This window comes from Triticum urartu, chromosome 3A, assembly GCF_056163025.1.
Source record: "Triticum urartu cultivar PI428250 chromosome 3A, HENAU_Tu73, whole genome shotgun sequence".
Taxonomy (NCBI): domain Eukaryota; kingdom Viridiplantae; phylum Streptophyta; class Magnoliopsida; order Poales; family Poaceae; genus Triticum; species Triticum urartu.
This window is the reverse complement of record NC_141875.1, coordinates 635,449,957-635,468,316: the sequence shown is the minus strand read 5'-3', so window position 1 is coordinate 635,468,316 and position 18,360 is coordinate 635,449,957. Positions and strand designations below refer to the sequence as shown.

The window sequence follows — 18,360 nt, the reverse complement described above, 5'->3', positions numbered from 1 at the left end:
GTTTCCATTTACTGTCCGCGCCCCCACATGTGAAATTATTTGGTTCTCCACTGTACCCATTAATAAGTGTTACCTGATCATGGAACATATTTAGAGCAAGGTTGGAAGCACAACCAACAATTGTCTACTCCCTTATTGCATGAGTGGGTCCATACCGAAGGCAATCAGAACTGATGCCATCCAGCAGCCGCCGACTGGGCAAAAATGGGTGCACGAACTATTGGCATCCATCACAGCCACATACAGATCAATATTTCACAGCGACTTTTAACCAAACTGCAGAGGTAAAGGGCTCCCAACCCTGTGCTCTTCGGCCTTGCCCACGCACGCACGCGCGACGGGTCCTCGTTTCGCGCTGCGCCTGAGCTAGCTAGCGGTGGATCCTGAAGTAGTGGAGCACGTCCTCCCTGCTGGCGGCGGCGGCGCTGTAGGCCTTGATGAACTCGCTGAACTCGAACTCCTTGAACTTCGCCGGTCCCGTCGCCTCGTTCACCATCTCCGGGGCCGGCCCGATGCGGCACTCCATCTTGGGCATGATGAGGGTCACCACCGACAGCCTCACCGCGGCGGTGTTCGTCACGGCGCGGTGCTCCACGCTGGCCAGGAGCCCGTTGGTGATGATCTCCATCTGGTGGCCCAGGTTGACGACGAAGGAGCCTGGGATCGGGCGGACGAGGAGCCACCCCCCGCCGTGCCTTGCCTGCAGCCCGGCGACGTCGCCCTGCGAGAGCACGGTGAGGAGGTGGCGGTCACAGTGCGGGAGGAGGCCCAGCGTGAGGCTTGGGTCCGGGCACGGCGGGTAGTAGTTGACGTTCATCTGGGTGCTGCCGCCGCTGAGGTCGCCGGCGAAGAATCCACCGTCGAGGCCGAGCCCCTCTGCGATGAGCCGGAGCAGCGTCTGTGCAAGCTCGTGCACCGCCGCGGAGTACTCGGCGAGGGAGCTCCTGAAGCTTGCCGGCTTTTCCGGCCACTCTCGGACGTGCTCGTCGGTGACCGGGTGGCAGTTGATCTTGAGGTAGTCGAGCCAATAGCGGTCCCCGTTCCGGTCATAGGGGGTGCTGGAGGACACGCGGAAGTGCTTGCTCAGGTCATCGGAGCGGTACGGCAGCTTCTCCTCCGCCGGCATCCCGAAGAACCCCGCCGCCGCCTCCCGGAACCCCTGCACCACGTCCTCCGCCACGCCGTGGTTCACCACCTATATATGGAAAGATCGACCGGTCAGCTACCTCGGCTCAAGCAATGTACCTTCCGTGCCTAAGCGTGAATCAACCGACGTGCCTGGAAGATGCCGAACTCCTTGCAGGCCTTGATGATCTCGGCGACGATCAGGTGGCGCTGGCGGTCGTCGGCGGCGCGGTGGAGGTCGATGACCGGTATGGCGACATCGGAGCTGGGCTCGTCGTTGAGGAGCGAAGGGCGCTTCTCCGGGGGCAACACGTACTTGTCCGGCACGGAGGTGTGCACGGGGCAATCGGACAGCAGCTCCATCTCCGTTTCCGATCGATCAATGCAGGGCCGGTCCATACATATCCGGGGCCCTGGGGCAAGACAACAAAATGGGGCCCTTATGGACAATAAAAAATTCTGAATATATTGTATTTTGAAAGCAATTCAGTACATAGCATATGATGGTCTTTGAACTAGAAAACACATGCCACACATTATTTATTTGTAATGATCCAGAGAACTACATCATAATAGGAGTAGTATGGAAAGAATATAGTTCTAGATCGCTCTTCTAAGTACGACAAAGAGACCATCATCTCGCTCTTCTAAGTATGAAAACCTTGTCAATGTCTCTAACAAACTCAAGAATTTCCATAGCACGCAATGGCAGTTTCTACAAATTTAGCACAACATTTGTGTAATTCAATATCATTCAATAACTTCAAGTCTTTTGAGTCAAGTAAAAAGCCAAATATACTTCTGAACACTTTAAGTTCTTCGAAGAACTACCGGTTCTAAAAAATTGTCAATGAACCTTTCTGGGATCCTACCAGTTCATCTATATTTTTTTTTCACTCCCCTTTCTCACTGATAAACATTTTTTAGAAGACATGTCACTAAACAATCGCAGAAGAATAGTCAATACAGGGAATAAAAGCACCTGAATATGGGCATATGGCTTGATGTCAAATTGGCGATGTAGCTTCCCAGGTCTGCAAGCCTGCAACACTCATTCCCCGTCACCCCTTCTCATCCCTGGATCCAATGAAGATTTGAAGAACAGGCCAACAAAAGAGTAGGAACTAGGAAGAGAAGAATTGGAGATGTCAGATGGAGCAATCGGAGGCGGATAGCCGGGCTATTTAACAGGGAATCAAAAGAGTACTTGATTAGGGGAAGGAGGAAGACGTACCATCTCTGATGCGGTGATGCCTCAAACGTCTACTTGGTGGGGAGTGTCGAGGATGCAAAGAGATATGATTGGGGAAGGGAATAGCATCGTTGGTCTCCATTAATGGACGCACTGGAGCGGAGCGCCGAATCTGGAAGTGCGCGGGAGCGGCGGCGCTGTTCTCTGAGGTGAAGAATTTGGGGGAGGAGTGAGAAGGCGAGGAGACTGGAGACGCGCAACAGAGAAGCAAAGCGATCGATTCCTTCATTTTTTCTAATACGTATACTATACTACTACCTGGGCCGGGGCCCCTGCCTCCCAGGGGCCCAGGGCGGTCGCCCCGTTGCCGCGGCCTTTGGGCCGGCCCTGGATCAATGGATCTTCTCTTCTGGCTTGCTGGCTGGCTGGTTAGAAGAGTGTGATATATAGAAGGGCGTGCTTCAGTACACCCCCTTAAAAATATTGAAAATGGACCGCGTGACACACGTGGTTAGCAAGATCACAATCCATAGAAATATTGAAAAGGAATACTTCATCTAATAGAAAACATATGTAGTCTTTTTAGTCTTAGGAAATTCGATCCTAATTTTTTAGATAATGCTAACGCGCACAGGTATGGTGTAAGCCAAACCCGTTCACACGTTCTATAACACACAGACTATGCCACGTCACCGCATGCATGTAAGAATCTTTCTGGATTTTCAGTTTTTAAAATGTTTTATCTCTTAAATGAAAAATTTGATTGAAGATCCGTTTTCACCATTAAATCCCTCGCGACGAGATTTTTGAAACTAGATCTCATATCAATATATTTCGACGAATTTTTTGGGGGTTAAAAGCTGCCATCATAAAAAAAACTAAAATTGCCATGCTCTACAAACTAAAATTGCCACATGGCAACTTTAGTTTAAACACTATGGCAACTACAGTGTAAACATCGTGGCAACTTTTGGGCAAAAAAAAATCGTCAAAGCATATCAACATGGGGTCTAGTTTTGGAGATCTCGTCGAGACGAATTTAATGATGAAAACGGATTTTTAATTTGATTTTTAAATTAGGAGATAAAACATTTTTAAGCCGAAAATCAAAAAAATTCCTATTGATGTCATCTATTCATACGTGACAAAATGAGTGATGATGGAGGCGTATGTGTGATGTGCAAGTTACCACACATGTGGGCGTTAGTTTTTTCGATTTTTTAACATATATTGGTCGATCCTAATTTGATTGCATTATTGATTTGTTTGTCAATTTTGCATCATGTATGTGCTGGCCAGTGGCCACCATGCATGTTGTGCCAAGAAGCAACCAGCAAACAATTGCAGTGAAAGAATAGCGAAGCTGGTACACGCGAAGATCAAGTTTTTTAGAGATGTGCCCGCAAAAAACAAAGAAATTAGTCACATATTTTAGATCAAGAAAATCTGTGTCGGACTGGTCCGTGTCGTTGTCATCGTCAGACTGTCCTTCCACATACGGAAGCCTTGCCTGACTACTGCCTGATGCTCGCCGAGGAGCCGCTCCGCTTCCTTCTGCGTTGTGCGGAGAGCCGCCTCGGCCAACACCGTCCTTGGCCGGGGAGCCCTGCTCTTGCCCCTGCCAGTGGCGCCGTGGCGACAGAGGTGTAAGGGAGCGGCCACTCCTTCCCAATCTTGGCGAGTTCCCCGTCGAGGCGAAGCAGTCGCCTCGTGGATGTCTCCGTATGGTCGGGGGCCGCGGTGTTGGGCTTCGTAAATGTCGCCTGACGCGCCACATTGTGCCACTCTCTCCGCACTGTCTTCGTAGAGGCCTTCTCCTCCGTTGAGACGATGCCCCACGATGAGGTGTCGTCATCGCTGCAACCACCGAGGTAGTGAAGGACTTGCTCATGCACCTTCGCGGTTGGTAGGGGCAACTCCTTCACGGCCTTGGCAACACTGACGGAGCTACAGCCAAGCAAAATTGTGTTATGGCCCGTCCAAATTTGGTGAAAATACACTAGGATATTTAAGCAAATGGGACATCAGATTAAAATAGTCAGACTTCCCTTCAATTTGGCCAGCCCAGGTTTTTATGTGTAGCTCCGCCACTGTTTGGCAAGCTAGTACACGTTAAGATCAAGGTTCTTTAGGAAGCTAGTAGTATATGTTAAGATTAAGTATTGCCTCCGGGTATAAAGTTGTACTAATTCAGGCGAATAGATAGGACGGGAACGTTTGGTTCCTGGGTGTATATACACCTTGTATGAAAAAATAAATTAGCAATTCAATAAAAAATCAAAAACTCCGGGAATATTTTTGAAATGAACTTGACCTTCTATTGTACTTGTGAGAAAATTTTACAAAAATAAAATCACCCTTTGACTTCTTTTCAAAAAAGGCAAATTTTTGGTCAAAATAGTGTGACTGGTGACCTATAATCACTGTTTAAGAATTTGTCCGATTAATCAGTTAACATGCCAGTTAATTGCTACTCTTAGGGTGACCGAATCGAATAGCACCTATTCATCATGTTAACTTGTCAGACCAATTAATTGGCCAGTTAGACCGATTAATCGGTTGTTAGGCTGATTAATCACTGGTGACCCATTAATTTTTGGGCAAACAAATCCCAAAAAATTACCCTATAACCCCTCCCATCTCCCTCTCGCTCCTCAATAGCTAGGGTTCGACCAAATAGTAGCATATTTTGGTATATTACATAGTTAAGAGCATGAGAGTATGGTATAATACATAAAACTAGATATATGTTGGCAATTCCTATTTAATCTACCGATTAATGGTCGACCGATTAATCCAGTTAATAGGCCAATTCGCCGATTAATCACTACTCCCAAGCCGGCCGAGCAGCTACCAGTTACCGATTTATTGAACAATGCCTATAATAGCAAAAAAATGTCTTTTTTTGCCCTGAGGACAATGTTGGTTTTTTTCGTGAAAATTTATATACTAGTGCAAAACAATGTCAAGTGTAATCCAAAAATACTTTTGAACTATTTTGACTTTTTCTAATTACTAAAAAAATTCCCTATATATGCATATACAACCAAAAACCAAAGTGTATTTCCCCGAAGAGAGAGTTTTTTTTGAGGGGGGGGGGGGGCACGTGATCATGTCGTTAATTGCATTCATAAACTAGTTTGTCTAATTCATATCTAGATATTTTTTTAAGGATGTCACATCTAACCCCCCACAAATATATAATGCAGCAACAAGAAACAAAAAAACTAGGGCAAAAAAATAGACCACAAACAGAGTAAAAATTAGTTTATTACTTAAATGACTAGAGGAGGCCCACCAAAAAGTTACACTATACTTTTCAACGAAGAGGTGTTTTTCTTTCTTTTTGACATAGCCAGATTTATTAAAAAGATCACCGGAAGTAAAAAAACAACTTAAAAATAATAAAAGCCATCGAGGTCCCTAGACCAGCGAACAACTATTACCGCCGTCAGAACAAGCCGCCGACGCGTGTTGTCAGCTGCTGCTTTCATACCAGAGCCGACCTGATCTTGCAAATGTTAACCGGAAAGTTTTTGTGCACGTGCCCCTAAAAACAAGCCTGGAGTCGTACTCGTTGTGGTTGAACCATAATCAATTTGAAGTGCCTGACACTAGATCTAATCGTCACGCACGCACCGTGAGAAACCCTAACCTCCTCGCCTCAACGAGAAACCCCTAATGCAGTGAGTCTGGGTTTGCCCGATTATTGCGCCGGTCACATGCAGCACAACCCCCCTATGTACGTGAATCTTACTATGATAAAACGCATAGTATGTGTGTCATTCGTTAGTACCACCATTTACTGTCCGCGCCCCCACATGTGAAATTATTTGGTCCACGACTGTAGCCATTAACGAGTGTTACCTGATCATATTTTAGAGCAAGGCTGGTAGCACGACCAACAATTGTCTACTCCCTTATTGTATGACTGGGTCCACACCAAAGGCCATCAGAACTGAGGCCATAAAGCTGCCGACTGCCGTCAAGGGCTGCCGCAAACGACGCCGGCGCGTCACCCAAGTCGCCGGGCAGAGGTACGAGCTCCTGAAGCACCAAAGCGGGCAAATGGGTGCAGGAACTATTGGCATCCATCACAGGCACCGATCCAACAAACTGATTGGACTTCTTATTTACGACTATATAAGATCATCTCCAACAGACGCGCAATAAGCGACGCATTAAAACAGTTTTTTATGCGCGGCAAAGCACTGGCTCCAGCAGCGGCTGCAAAATATTGCGCACGCGACCCGCTCCAACAGACGTGCAAAAAAAAAACATCACGTGCAAACAACCAAACACAAACTAGTTTAACCAAATAGATAATTTAATGATACAAATAGCAAAGTTCAACCAAACAACACAAACTAGTTCGATACAAATAGCAAAGTTCAACCAAACATTACAAACTACAAACTACGAGGACTACTCCGAGTTGTCGTCGTCCTCCTCCTCGCTTGTGTCATCCGACGTATCAAGAAACGCGTCTTCCCACCGATCATCATCCTCGGAGAAGAATGATGCATGTCTTAGATCACACTGCAATATCGCCAGTCCTTCCAACGACTCATGTCCGCCCGTTCCACGCGCCGCCTTGCCCTCCTCTCCGCCAGAAGGCGTTCTCGTTGACGACGTCCTCTGGGTGGCGCTGGCGCCACTCCGCCATGGCTCGCTCGTCCGCCTCGGCGATGAGGAGGCGGCGCTGCTGCCGACGGTGTTCCTGACGGCCGGCGTCAATTACTAGCCGCGGCGGAGGGACGAGGTCCTGCGCCTGCTCGCACGTACAGATGTCCTGAAAGTTTATCTGTGTGCGAGGCCTCAAGAGGCGCACGCCGCCGTGTCGTACGCGCGGGAGGCCTCGTGGGGGTGTCGAAGGTGCCGAGGCTGAGGCGCACGTTGCCGAACCGAATCTCGGCGTAGAAGGTGCAGGAGGGGCGTGCGCGTATGCCGTGGTAGCCCAAAGCTCCCGGCGGCGCGGCGGCATGGTGGCGCATCGGCGGCGAGGCGAGAATGCGGCAGAGGAAGCGGGAAGAGAGCGGGAGAGGGCGCCCTGGCGAGGTAGAGACCGATGGGAGGGCGCTGCATTTTATAGGCGCGCCAGATGCCACTCGCCAAATCTAGCGATCGTGCTTAACATGTACTCTATGAATTTCTAGATCTCACCATGTGGTAAAAACTTCACTAAATAAATGCAATAAGTTGGGATTTCACGTAATTGTCATGTATAATACTTATGTCGAGAAGCATTAGTATTGTCGTAGAATACTTTGATCTTCAGTTATTTCGGCCTCACTGCATATGTTACTAAAATAGATACATAACACAAACCTCGCACTTAATTTGCATACACCATAAATTTACAATGTTCTGTAGGCTTAGCTAGCTGAGAAAGTTCATGGACAAGAGTGTTCGGCTAATCAATACCAGCTACCCGTAAAATAATAATAATCAATACTAGCTAATTACATGTGCATTTCAACGGGGGCATACATATTTTAATGGTTCAATATCAATCGTGTCCGACATAAATCTTACGCCCATCATATTCCAGATGTTGGTAGAATCTTATTTTATTCGAGTATGGGTAGGAGAAAGCAAATGTAAGTTTTGCTTTTATGTAAGGTTTTGATAAGATTTAATTTGATTCAGGTATGAGTAGGGGAAGGCAAGTAAAGTTTGATTTAGTTTAGGTTTTGGTAAGATTGATTGAGTTAATGCATGCCGTGGGGGTGGGGGGTGGGGAGCGGATGGAGGCGAAGGTAAGCGTACAACGATCAACTCCCCTTTAATAGTAGAGATTAATGATAGTTCATTTTGCGCATCCATGAATACCTTCACACCACACCACGAGATGTAGTTTGCATTATGAAGTAGCCATACATTGTTGCCTTAAATAAAGTTACAGTTCAATCTCATCTAATATGATGTAACTTAATGTGGACGTATCCTGGATGTACCTGACGATCATGCCTTTGCGAGTGATATGGCCAACATAGCATAAGGACCTAACAAGTTGCTCTCCAGGCTCCAGTGACGCTCTGCAGCGCTCAGGAATTCACACATGACATCTCCAAAATGTTGGACTAATATCGGCTCACATAAAGCTCTCAAGAGATTGACGAACTTGCTTGGGGTGCTAAGAGCATTGTTCATATCGGTTGTAGGGTCATGCACCTGCATCTCCCTGATCGAAAAGGAGCCCTCTTCTTGGATGATCTCTCTCACCTCTTTACTAGAAGGTTCATACACTGGCACATAAAAAGAATCAAACTTTTCTTTGTCGTTCACACCCTATTAATAATACCATAAAAACACGAGGTGAAATGTTTGCGCTCGATTGCAAAAGATGAAATGATGTATTATAATATATGAAAAAATATACCTCTAAGACCATGACACTTAGAATCTGATATATAGTTCTTGAAAGGTAAGAGAATTTGGTGGCAGTTACATCAGAACGCCTCCCTACCAGGGAAACAACCATTCGGCCTTTTGAGACCAATTCTTTGGCTCTCAGCTCCAGGAAATTTGTGAAATCTTTCCTAAACTGTTTTGCATAAGCCTCAAGCACTATACGGTGTCTTTGACACTTAGCATCCTTGTCCATGTCATATGCCTGGATGAGATTCCTGAATAGATCTTCAGGAGCCTGCATAGATAATTTTTTGCTTACAGAGTCGACTAGTAATGTAATGGATTGATCGATCAAGTAGTATCAGACTCAAACCTTTGAGAGCCAATGCAAACTGTTTGAAGAGCAGACAAGATGCAAAGAGTCACTAGTATAGAGGCGCTCGTAAAATGACCCCGGTGTGATACCAGTCACGACGACATGCTCGTTGCTTTGACGGAGCATGACTAGGCTCTTGACCACCGTGTTGAAGTTATTGTTAGGGAGATCGTTGAGGAGCAAACATACTTCTGGTGGTGGTCGTTGGACCTGAAAACAGTGATCTTGGACCGCCTTGACGGCAATTGATACAAGTGTGACCACGTTTGGGCCAGTGGAGCAGCCCATGTCCGCGATCACCATCTTACCGGGCACCAAGGTGCTAGTGCTACTGCATAATTCAGCGATGACCGCTTCAATTAGGGGTTGCATCCTCTTCTGCTCAGCTGTCTGCAGTTTACTTGCACTTGTTAAGAAAATCTTTTTTACTCAAAAACGGAGGACATCCTCGACAATGCATCGATTGATGCAAGCACCCATAATTAAGAAAATCTAGTCTAATATTTTAGCTAAACAACGTGCATATTAACTTTCTGGTTTGTTCTTTCAAATACCAATAGTATAACCCAAATTATGAACGATGAAAAAAAAATCTAAATTTTATGTAAGTTGTTGATGAGATAGTTGCGAGAAGTCGGTCGTCAACGCCAGTCCTAGAACCATAACTTGTGAGACAATCAAGATATGAGAAGAAGGTACCTGAATACTAGAGTTGCGAGCATAGCTTATTTCCCCTTGTCCCTGATTCATATGCACCATCTGCTTCATCTGCTTGGATGCCATTGTTTGTTCGAGCAGAACTAAACCTCACCCCCAGATTTTATAGCTGAAACAACCAATTAGCAGGACAATGCTAAAAACGTGCTAGTAGTGGGAAAGACCTACAAGTGCTATCCACACAAGCCATTTAGCACGTTTAGTCCACTATATATATATATGGCCTTTCGTACGTTGTACTGTTGCATGCAGTGTTTCTTCGTGGCAAGTGACAAACACGTGCAACCAATTACCAATGCATGTGAAGCAGAGGAATCCTTCCATCATCTTCCCGGTTCTTGGTGCATCGAAAAACCTAGAAACGGTGAGAAAGAAAAAAAACCGAGAAAGAAACTAAACGGAAAAAAGAAATTTCCAGGATTATCGCGCAGTTTCTGTTGTTGCTGTTGAAATGATTCGACTTATGGTGCAGTTTTCCTCTGCAGGAGAAAATTGTGCAGTTGAACATGAATCTGAACTTGCAAGCGAACATTTCACCCTTGATTTTTCGCACATTTTCACTGCCATTACGTTGTGGATGGTAAGTTTTGTTGCAGCCTGTAGTGAACTCCTTTCTAGAACGAAAGCACAATGGATACGACTTTTCCTCCTCCTCCTCATTGCCATACGAGCACGCACGTACGCGCGTGCTTCTCCAACTAAACGTGTCAGCCGACCAGAAACAAACGTACATGATGTGCTCATAGCAGCAAGGAGAAGAGAATATGTGAAGCGTGGTGCTGTTTGGCCGGCGATCCGAGCCCTGTCTGCATCGTGCTCCAGAGAGCCCCAAACTGGTCGGTCACGAGACGCCAGCATAAGCGTCTCCGTGGGCAGGCGGCCGCTGCTGTTGGTAGTCAATGGGAATATTATTGCTTCACACATGTGCATACGACATACACGCTAGTCTACATCACAACTGCCTGTGAAACAACATTTTGCTACTAACTAATCGTTGTGGACGATAGCCTGGTAGCCTACAAAAGGATGTGCTTTAATGACCCACCGTAAACTAATATAACAGTGTTTAGAGGAGGACGATTTGTGGTCTATGGGGACATATACACCCTATAGAAGATTTTTTTTAGTAATTCAACAAAAAGTCAAAAAATTCTGAAAATATTTTTGAAATAAACTTGACCTTCTGCTGTACCTGTGAGAAAAAAATCCACAAAAAGAAAATATCCCTTTGACTTCTTTTCAAAAAAGATAAATTTTTGGCTAAAATAGTGTGAATAGTGACCTATAATAGCAAATAAATTTTGTCTTTTTTGCTGTGAGGTCAACTTTTGTTTTTTTTTCGTGAAAATTTATATACTAGTGCAAAAGTAAGTCAAGTGTTTTGTCAAAATAGTTCTTACCTATTTTGACTTTTTATAAAAATATTTTTAAAAAGTCCCCGTATAGGGTGCATATACAACCAGAAACCATTGGGTATTTCCCAGCGTTTAGATCACTATTTAAGTGATCTAAACGCTCTTTATTAGTAGTTTACAGAGGGAGTACATTGTTTCTTTGAAACGAGAAGGTAATGTTTCAGTCTCATCAAATATGGCGTCCCTCGATGAGCGACATAGCCAAGGTACCTGATCAGCACGCCTTCTTCGTGAGCGACGCCACAAGCTGAGCCCGCGGGTATCTGCCAACCTCGTCCTGCAAGCTTCCCTCCACACTCCAGCCCCGCTCCACGGTCCTCACAAATTCATCCATCACATCTCCGAAATGATGCACGACTATCGGCTCAAACGCGGCTCTCATCTGGTTCGTGTACCAGCTTGTGGTGATGAGAGCGTTGTCCCGACCCCGTGAAAAGTCATGCACCCGCATCTCGGTGATCGAAAAGGAGCCCTCTGCTTGGATGATCTTCCGGAGCTCTTCATCCGAAGGTCCATACACCGGCACGTAGAACGAATCATACTTCACTTTGTCAATCACGCCCTGTCAATCATGGCACGAGACCGAGAGTGCAAATAGGCGTGTTCAGTAGGAACCGATATAATGGCTGTAGGAAAAACAGTAAAGAAATGTACCTCCGAGGCCATGACACTTAGAATTTGAGCAAAGATTTCCCACACGTGAGAGAATTTCGAAGCACGGCCATCAGAACGCCTCCCTGCAAGGGAAACAACCATCCGGCCTCCTGAGACTAGTTCTTTGGCTCTCAGCTCCAAGAAAAGAGTGAAGTCTTTCCTGAATTGTTGTGCATAAGCCTCAAGGACCATAGGGAGCCTTTCACTCCTAGCATGCTCATCAACGTCGTAAGCCGGAATCCAGTTCCTCATTAGATCTTCAGGAACCTGCAAGGGATTAGATTTTACTTACAGAATCAAAAGTTAATTGAAATGGATCGATCCATCGAGCAGTATCAAACTCGCACCTTTGAGAGCCAATTCAGGCTGTTGGACGAGCATAAAAGATGCATGGAGCCACTAGTGAAGAGCCTCTCATAAAACGACCCCGGCGTGATCCCAACAGTCACAACAGCAGGCTTGTTGCTTTGATGGAGCATGACCAGGCTCTTCACCACAGTGTTGAAGTCATTGTCAGGCAGGTCATTGAGGAGCACGCACACTTCAGGTGGTGGCTGCTGTAACTGAAGGCAGTGGCTATGGATGGCCTCGACGGCAATCGATACCAGTGCTAGCGCGTTTGGTCCAGAGGAGCAGCCCAAGTCCGTGATCAGCATTTTTTCAGGGAATGAGGTGTTATTCTTGCTGCATAACTCAACGATGGCTGCTTCTATCAGGGGCTCAGCCTGTTCTGCAGAGCATTCTGCAATAGAGTTTTAACTCTTCAGAAAATCTTGTTTAATCCTTTAGCTAAATGGTATGCTTTCTTAACTTCACTAAAAAATCTTTTTAATCTCAGCAATGAAAGGATGTATTGAGAAGGCAAGAGTCAAAGAACAGGTTAGCATAGATCGATGAATTAATCGAGATAAGAGAAGGTACCTGAATACCGGAGTTGCGAGCATAGCTTGTTTCCCCTTGTCTTGATTCATATGCACCGTCTGCTTGGAAGCCATGACTTTGCTTGGAACAAAGCTAGGCTAGAGTCCTTAATCTGCAAGAACCAGATTGAGAAGGCAATGGGTTTAATCTGTTGATTGCTGATGCCCCCCTTGTCCACATATAGGCCTCTTGAGCCATACCTCTGAATCTATCCACGTGTTGGCTTTCCGCGTCACATGTGAGAGGGGGTGTTGAAGTGTATATGTGGATTGCCTAGCCCTTTCCATAAGTTCGGACTTTTGGTTGTGTTGGCTAGTGCATGAAGCTTAACACAATCAACACTTAAACCGCTTGAGTTGAAAGGTAGGATTTTTAAAAGCTTAAAGGGATGGTGGAAAGACATGAATGGGGTCAAATTCTGATCAGCATATAATACAAACAGCCTGTCACTAGCAGAGGCGACATTTTTTAATTAGCAGGCTTGCTATTTGTATCCGGTTAAATTGTCAAAATGGAATCCAATGAAATAGACATTCTAGAGCAGCACCAATGCAACAATTTGTTGTGTAGTAAGTAGTAATATGTAGAGTTCTTTATTTACACCCACTGTTCACCTAGTTTTTGTTTGGTGCTTATGCAGAAATACCTTCTGGAATTGCGATTGTTCACAAGCAACTACAGAACTAATACATATATACATCAAGCAGTCAAATAATTGGTGACCAGGCATATGAATGAATCAATGCACTGGAGAAATAATCCAAACTGTTTCATGCCTAGTTAGTCAAGAGGAAAGAGAATATACCTGAAAACCAGAGTTGTGAGCATATTGTTTTGACGTGTCCTTGAATATTCAAGGACCTTGATTCATATCCACCACCTATTTGGAGGCAGAGGCTTTGCCTGGAGCAGGTCTAAACTCCATACATCTGGTTAAACTGTTAGCATGCGATCCAATGAAAAAAAAACATTTCGGATAATTTAGAGCAGTACAAATGCAACCTTTCTTTTGAAGATAAATTCATTGGTGTACTAGTAAGGAGTCCGATTGTGTTTTTCAAATTACCATATGAACAGAAGGGAATTTCCTATACCGCAGGAGAACTACAATATCAAAGTCAACCACATTATCTGATGAGGGGGAAATACAAACACTTGGCAACGATAATAGAAATAGTACTTCAGCAGGTATTTATATTTTTTGTCTCCCGCAAATATGATTGAATTTGATGTTCAATTTTAGAAACATGTCATGCCATGTTGACAGATACAAAGCTAAGAAGTCACACAATACCTTGGTAGGCGATACAACGAGCATCCCTCTCGGGTTTTTGGCACACAGCTTGCAAGCTGGGCTGCTGGCTCTGGTGCTTCTCATCGGCCCTTACGAATTCACCCATGACCATGTTCCGTAAAACAAAGGGTTTCCTAAAAACTGTGCATACGCTATACATCAAAATGTTTAATTCTTCAAAGCGTACCATGGGTGTAGTTTACATAATCAAGTGGGCACACAATTGGCCTCAAAGAAAGCATCAGTTTCACTGTCATCAAATGTCATGTACCTAAAGGTACATGATAATCATGCCTTTGTGAGGGATACGACCAGCATAGCATAAGGGCATTTGGCGCGCTCCTCTTGCAAGCTTCCCTCTAGGATATACCGCCGCTCCACGGTCCTCACGAATTCATCCATGACATATCCAAAATGTTGGACTATTACCGGCTCAAACAAAGATCTCAGAAATCCCGCGAATATGCCTGGGGTGCTGAGAGTCTTATTTATATCGGTTCTAGGGTCATGCTCCCGCATCTCCCTGATTGAAAAGGAGCCCTCTTCTTGGATGATCTCTCTCAGCTCTTCAAGCGAAGGTTCATGCATTAGCCCATAAAAGGAATCAAACTTTTCTTTGTCGATCACACCCTGTTAATACAACCATAAGATCATGAGGTCGAATATAATACTCACACCTTCGATCGCTAAAGATGCATGCTAGAAAAGAAAGTATTGAAACGTACCTCTGAGACCATGACACATAGAATCTGAGCTACAATTTCTGGAAGGAAAGGGAATTTGGTGGCGATTATATCAGAACGCCTCCCTAGCAGCGAAATAATCATTCGGCCTCCTGAGACCAACTCTTTGGCTCTCAGCTTCAAAAAAAGTGTGAAATCTTTGTTTTGCATAAGCCTCAAGCACTATAGGAAGCCTTTCATGCCTAGAATGCTCATCAATGTCATATGCTGGGATGAGATTCGTTTTAAGATCTTCTGGAGCCTGCCAAGATAAGGTTTTGCTTACAGAGTCAGCGAGTAATTTAACAGGATCGATCCAGCAAAGTAGCATCAGACTCGCACCTTTGAGAGCCAATGCAAGCTATTGGACGAGCAAACAAGATGCACAGATTCACTAGTGAAGAGCCGCTCATAAAACGACCCTGGCGTGATACCGGTCACAACAACAGGATCGTTGCTTTGACGTAGCATGACTAGGCTCTTCACCACCGTGTTGAAGTCGTTCTCAGGAAGATCGTTGAGGAGCACAGACACTTCTGGTGATGGTTGCTGGAACTGAAGACAGTGAGCGTGGATCGCCTCGACAGCAATCGATACCAGTGCAAGCGCGTTTGGACCAGTGGAGCAGCCCAAGTCCACGATTACCATCTTCCCAGGCTGCAAGGTGCCGGTGTTGCTGCATAATTCAACGACGACCGCTTCAATCAAGGATTTCATCTTGTTCTGCTCAGCGTTCTGTAGTTGACATGTACTTATTCAGAAAATTCAAATCTATTTCAATTCTTGTTCTTATATTGCATAATCCGGTTAGTTTAAATACCAGTAGTCACTACAACATGGTTGTTGAAAGAAGGCGTTTTGGCCAGGGTGTTTTTCTAAACGCCTCAAAACCGTGTTTAAGGAGGAGTTTCGAGGGAGTCGCCTTAAATCATCTCTATCTTAAGGCCTTCTACAAAATCGCCTCAGATTGTATGCATCTTTGGAAGCGTTTTTCAAAAAAGCCTGAAATTGGAAGAGATATTGAGGCGATTCTCACAAACGCCTCTTAATCGATTGTGGCGTTTCTCAGAAATCACCTCCAAACGTGGCGCTGCGCTCAGAGGGTTGGATGGTGCGGCAGGATGGTCAGTCTGCGAGCTGGCCATATTTGCAGCTGGTGCAATGGACAGGCGGCCGAGCCTGCGACGCGACTTTTCAGTCAGCTTGCGTGAGACTCTTGCTTCCGGCCTACTAGGTGTCGCCGTTTAATCCCAACGTTGGGGGCAGAGGCTGAATGCACAACCAGGCTGTTCTTGCCTTCGTGTTATGCGGATAGGACGCTATACAGATCGTGGGACGTGCCCATGTATATCTGTATTAGCTACTAATATACTCACGTGGTTGTTAGTGTGCTACAATGTTTTGGCCGTTACTGTGTTCGAGTCTAGCAACGTTCTTTCTATTAGTCCCATACTGCTTAGCCAACAAGAGTTCAACGTACTTAAAAGGAGGAAACGTGGTTACTAATTCAGAAATCACAACTAGTTCTGGCTAATGGGTTTAGGGCTTAGGTTAATTTTCTGTGTAAAACACGGACAGTGTGTTTTAAGAAAACGCCGCATGAATGATTAGAAAGCATTTTTTGTGTCTTTTGGGGGCGATTTAGACTGCCTTGGAATATCAAGCGTGCTGTAGTGAATATATAAGATAGTACATGATTATGTTCAAATTCTTGGCGAGACAACCTTCGGAAGCCAAGTTTCAGGAGATCGTAGAAACAACACTACCAAATTAATCAGTAGAGGAGAAAATACCTGAATACTAGAGTTGTGAGCATAGCTAGTTTCCCCTTGTCCTTGATTCATAATCGGAGCCATCTGTTTGGAGGCCATGGCTTTCCGTGCAGCAGGCCCAACCTCCAAAGACCTTGAACCTGAGAAAACAAGGTTAGTAAGGAGATGGTGATGATACCCTTCAGTTCTACCTTTTATATGCGGTCCGGGCTGCTTATTGGGTGGACCGATAGGGGCTGCTAACAGGAAGGTTGAATGAAAGACTCAGTCAAATTAACATCATGACTTTGATTGCACAGTGGAAGTTCAATTCTTCTTTTCATATGCTCAACTGGGGATGACTCTTATGGCTGCCTATTGGGGGCAATTATTAAGGTAAACGTGTTTATCAATTGTTATCTGCCACTACAATTGGGGGCAGTTATATTGTTGAAAGGTTGAAGGGTCAAAATTCAGATAAGAACAACGACCTGTCACCGCCAATTATGATACTCTTAAACCGGCGTGTACAGAGACACCAAAGGAGGAGGGTAGGCGGCATTTCGTCGAACTGGTGACGGGCGGTGGAGCGGCGAGCGAGCGAGTCAAGCTTCCAGGCCCCCTTTTGCTTCTCTTGTTAGCAATCTGGCGACTCAGGTAGAGGTAGACTAGCTTCTTCACCTCCAGCGACGGCGCAGGGAGTGGAGGCAGACGACTGCGCCGCCACGTTCTTTGGCAACCTGCGCGCAGGACGCAGCCACTAGTAGAAATCCAGTCAGGACCCGCGGCACATGGGGGCGAGAGGAGGGGGGCATTTGACCGAGCAGAACCTGCGGGGAGATTAGGGCGACGTCAACGCCGTGCGCTATGACGACGAGGAGGTGAGTCGAGGAGCGCCGGGATGGCGGCGGCGTCGTCGTAGAGGAGCGCGTCCATGCCCGTCCGCCCCACCACCCACGAAGCCGCCGCGCCTCTCGCCTGCAACCCGAACATCCCCGACTCTCTCCGGACGCGGCGGCGTGGCTGGTAGCCGGCGCGGGTCTCGCCGGCCGTCGTGTCTCGCCCGGGAGACCGACGGAGAAGCTCGCATGGGACGGGAGGTCCGTGTCCAGTTCACAAGCTGGGCCGGCATTTCCATTTCGCTCTTTCCGGGCCGCAATATCTAGGCCGGCATTGAGAGGGCCTGGCTTGCTGTGGGCCAACATCCACACCGTGGGCGCCGCTGTACACAGTTTCTACACAGTACAGTGCCTCTGTGTGTATAGTTCGAGCTCTGTGTTATCCTCGTAAAAAAAAGTCCGAGCTCTGTGTTTGATTTTCGGTGGACCCATAAACCGCCCGCATCCGTTAGAACCGTGCTGTCCGGACCGTGGGCGTCATTCAACGCGGGCCTATATCGATTTTTGAGACGGTCCGGACGTGATTTCTTCCGCAAAACGGAGACAAAAATGTGGGAGCTTTATGTGAGTTCGGACATGTGAAACATAAGAATCCGACACCCCAGGCTCACCCAAAACCCTTCCTGGACCCTGCGACTCCATCGCCTCCATTTTCTCTCCTTCCTTCTTTCTCTTTTGCCGCCGCCACCGCTCCACCACGCCACACCCCTGCTGGAAAAGCTCCTCGTTGCCACTATACTATCAACTAGACCATGATGACGCGCGTTGCTGTGCCCATCCATTTCTTCGATAGGATGTTAGGAATTTTCTTATTTATATACATACATGAACATGGAAGTTGAATGTGTAAAAACAAAATTTGAACATGTGGAATTACAATGCCTTTGCTCTTGGAAGGATGCCACAACTTTCTTTATAGTGTGATTTACATCCTAATAGC

General features: G+C 46.1%; 4 protein-coding genes and 1 pseudogene across 5 annotated transcripts; all 5 read right to left on the bottom strand.

Moving 5' to 3' along the window:
- Positions 1-42: 42 nt before the first annotated feature.
- LOC125548950 (2'-deoxymugineic-acid 2'-dioxygenase) lies at positions 43-1,504 on the bottom strand. The gene is made up of 2 exons (XM_048712461.2): positions 1,279-1,504; positions 43-1,195 (listed from the first exon to the last, which is right to left on the bottom strand). The coding sequence occupies exons 1-2, from the start codon at positions 1,486-1,488 to the stop codon at positions 371-373; spliced, it is 1,035 nt and encodes a 344-aa protein (XP_048568418.2). The 5' UTR covers positions 1,489-1,504; the 3' UTR covers positions 43-370.
- A 5,380-nt stretch (positions 1,505-6,884) lies between these two features.
- On the bottom strand, positions 6,885-7,311 carry LOC147980973 (uncharacterized). Its single transcript, XM_087515818.1, has 2 exons — positions 7,213-7,311; positions 6,885-7,088 (listed from the first exon to the last, which is right to left on the bottom strand). The coding sequence occupies exons 1-2, from the start codon at positions 7,309-7,311 to the stop codon at positions 6,885-6,887; spliced, it is 303 nt and encodes a 100-aa protein (XP_087371944.1).
- Positions 7,312-8,044: 733 nt separating this feature from the next.
- On the bottom strand, positions 8,045-9,830 carry LOC125548948 (S-adenosyl-methionine 4-1-methyl-2-pyrrolidinyl-3-oxobutanic acid methyltransferase-like). Its single transcript, XM_087517003.1, has 4 exons — positions 9,747-9,830; positions 9,045-9,437; positions 8,700-8,966; positions 8,045-8,608 (listed from the first exon to the last, which is right to left on the bottom strand). Exons 1-4 carry the CDS (start codon positions 9,828-9,830, stop codon positions 8,282-8,284), a joined length of 1,071 nt encoding a protein of 356 aa, XP_087373129.1. The 3' UTR covers positions 8,045-8,281.
- Positions 9,831-11,277: 1,447 nt separating this feature from the next.
- Positions 11,278-12,896, bottom strand: LOC125548949 (S-adenosyl-methionine 4-1-methyl-2-pyrrolidinyl-3-oxobutanic acid methyltransferase-like; annotated as a pseudogene). The gene is made up of 4 exons (XR_015598779.1): positions 12,755-12,896; positions 12,181-12,575; positions 11,834-12,100; positions 11,278-11,741 (listed from the first exon to the last, which is right to left on the bottom strand). The product of XR_015598779.1 is annotated as an S-adenosyl-methionine 4-1-methyl-2-pyrrolidinyl-3-oxobutanic acid methyltransferase-like (transcript).
- A 1,433-nt stretch (positions 12,897-14,329) lies between these two features.
- On the bottom strand, positions 14,330-15,032 carry LOC125529332 (anthranilate O-methyltransferase 3). The gene is made up of 2 exons (XM_087513700.1): positions 14,774-15,032; positions 14,330-14,678 (listed from the first exon to the last, which is right to left on the bottom strand). Exons 1-2 carry the CDS (start codon positions 14,939-14,941, stop codon positions 14,337-14,339), a joined length of 510 nt encoding a protein of 169 aa, XP_087369826.1. The 5' UTR covers positions 14,942-15,032; the 3' UTR covers positions 14,330-14,336.
- Positions 15,033-18,360: the final 3,328 nt, after the last annotated feature.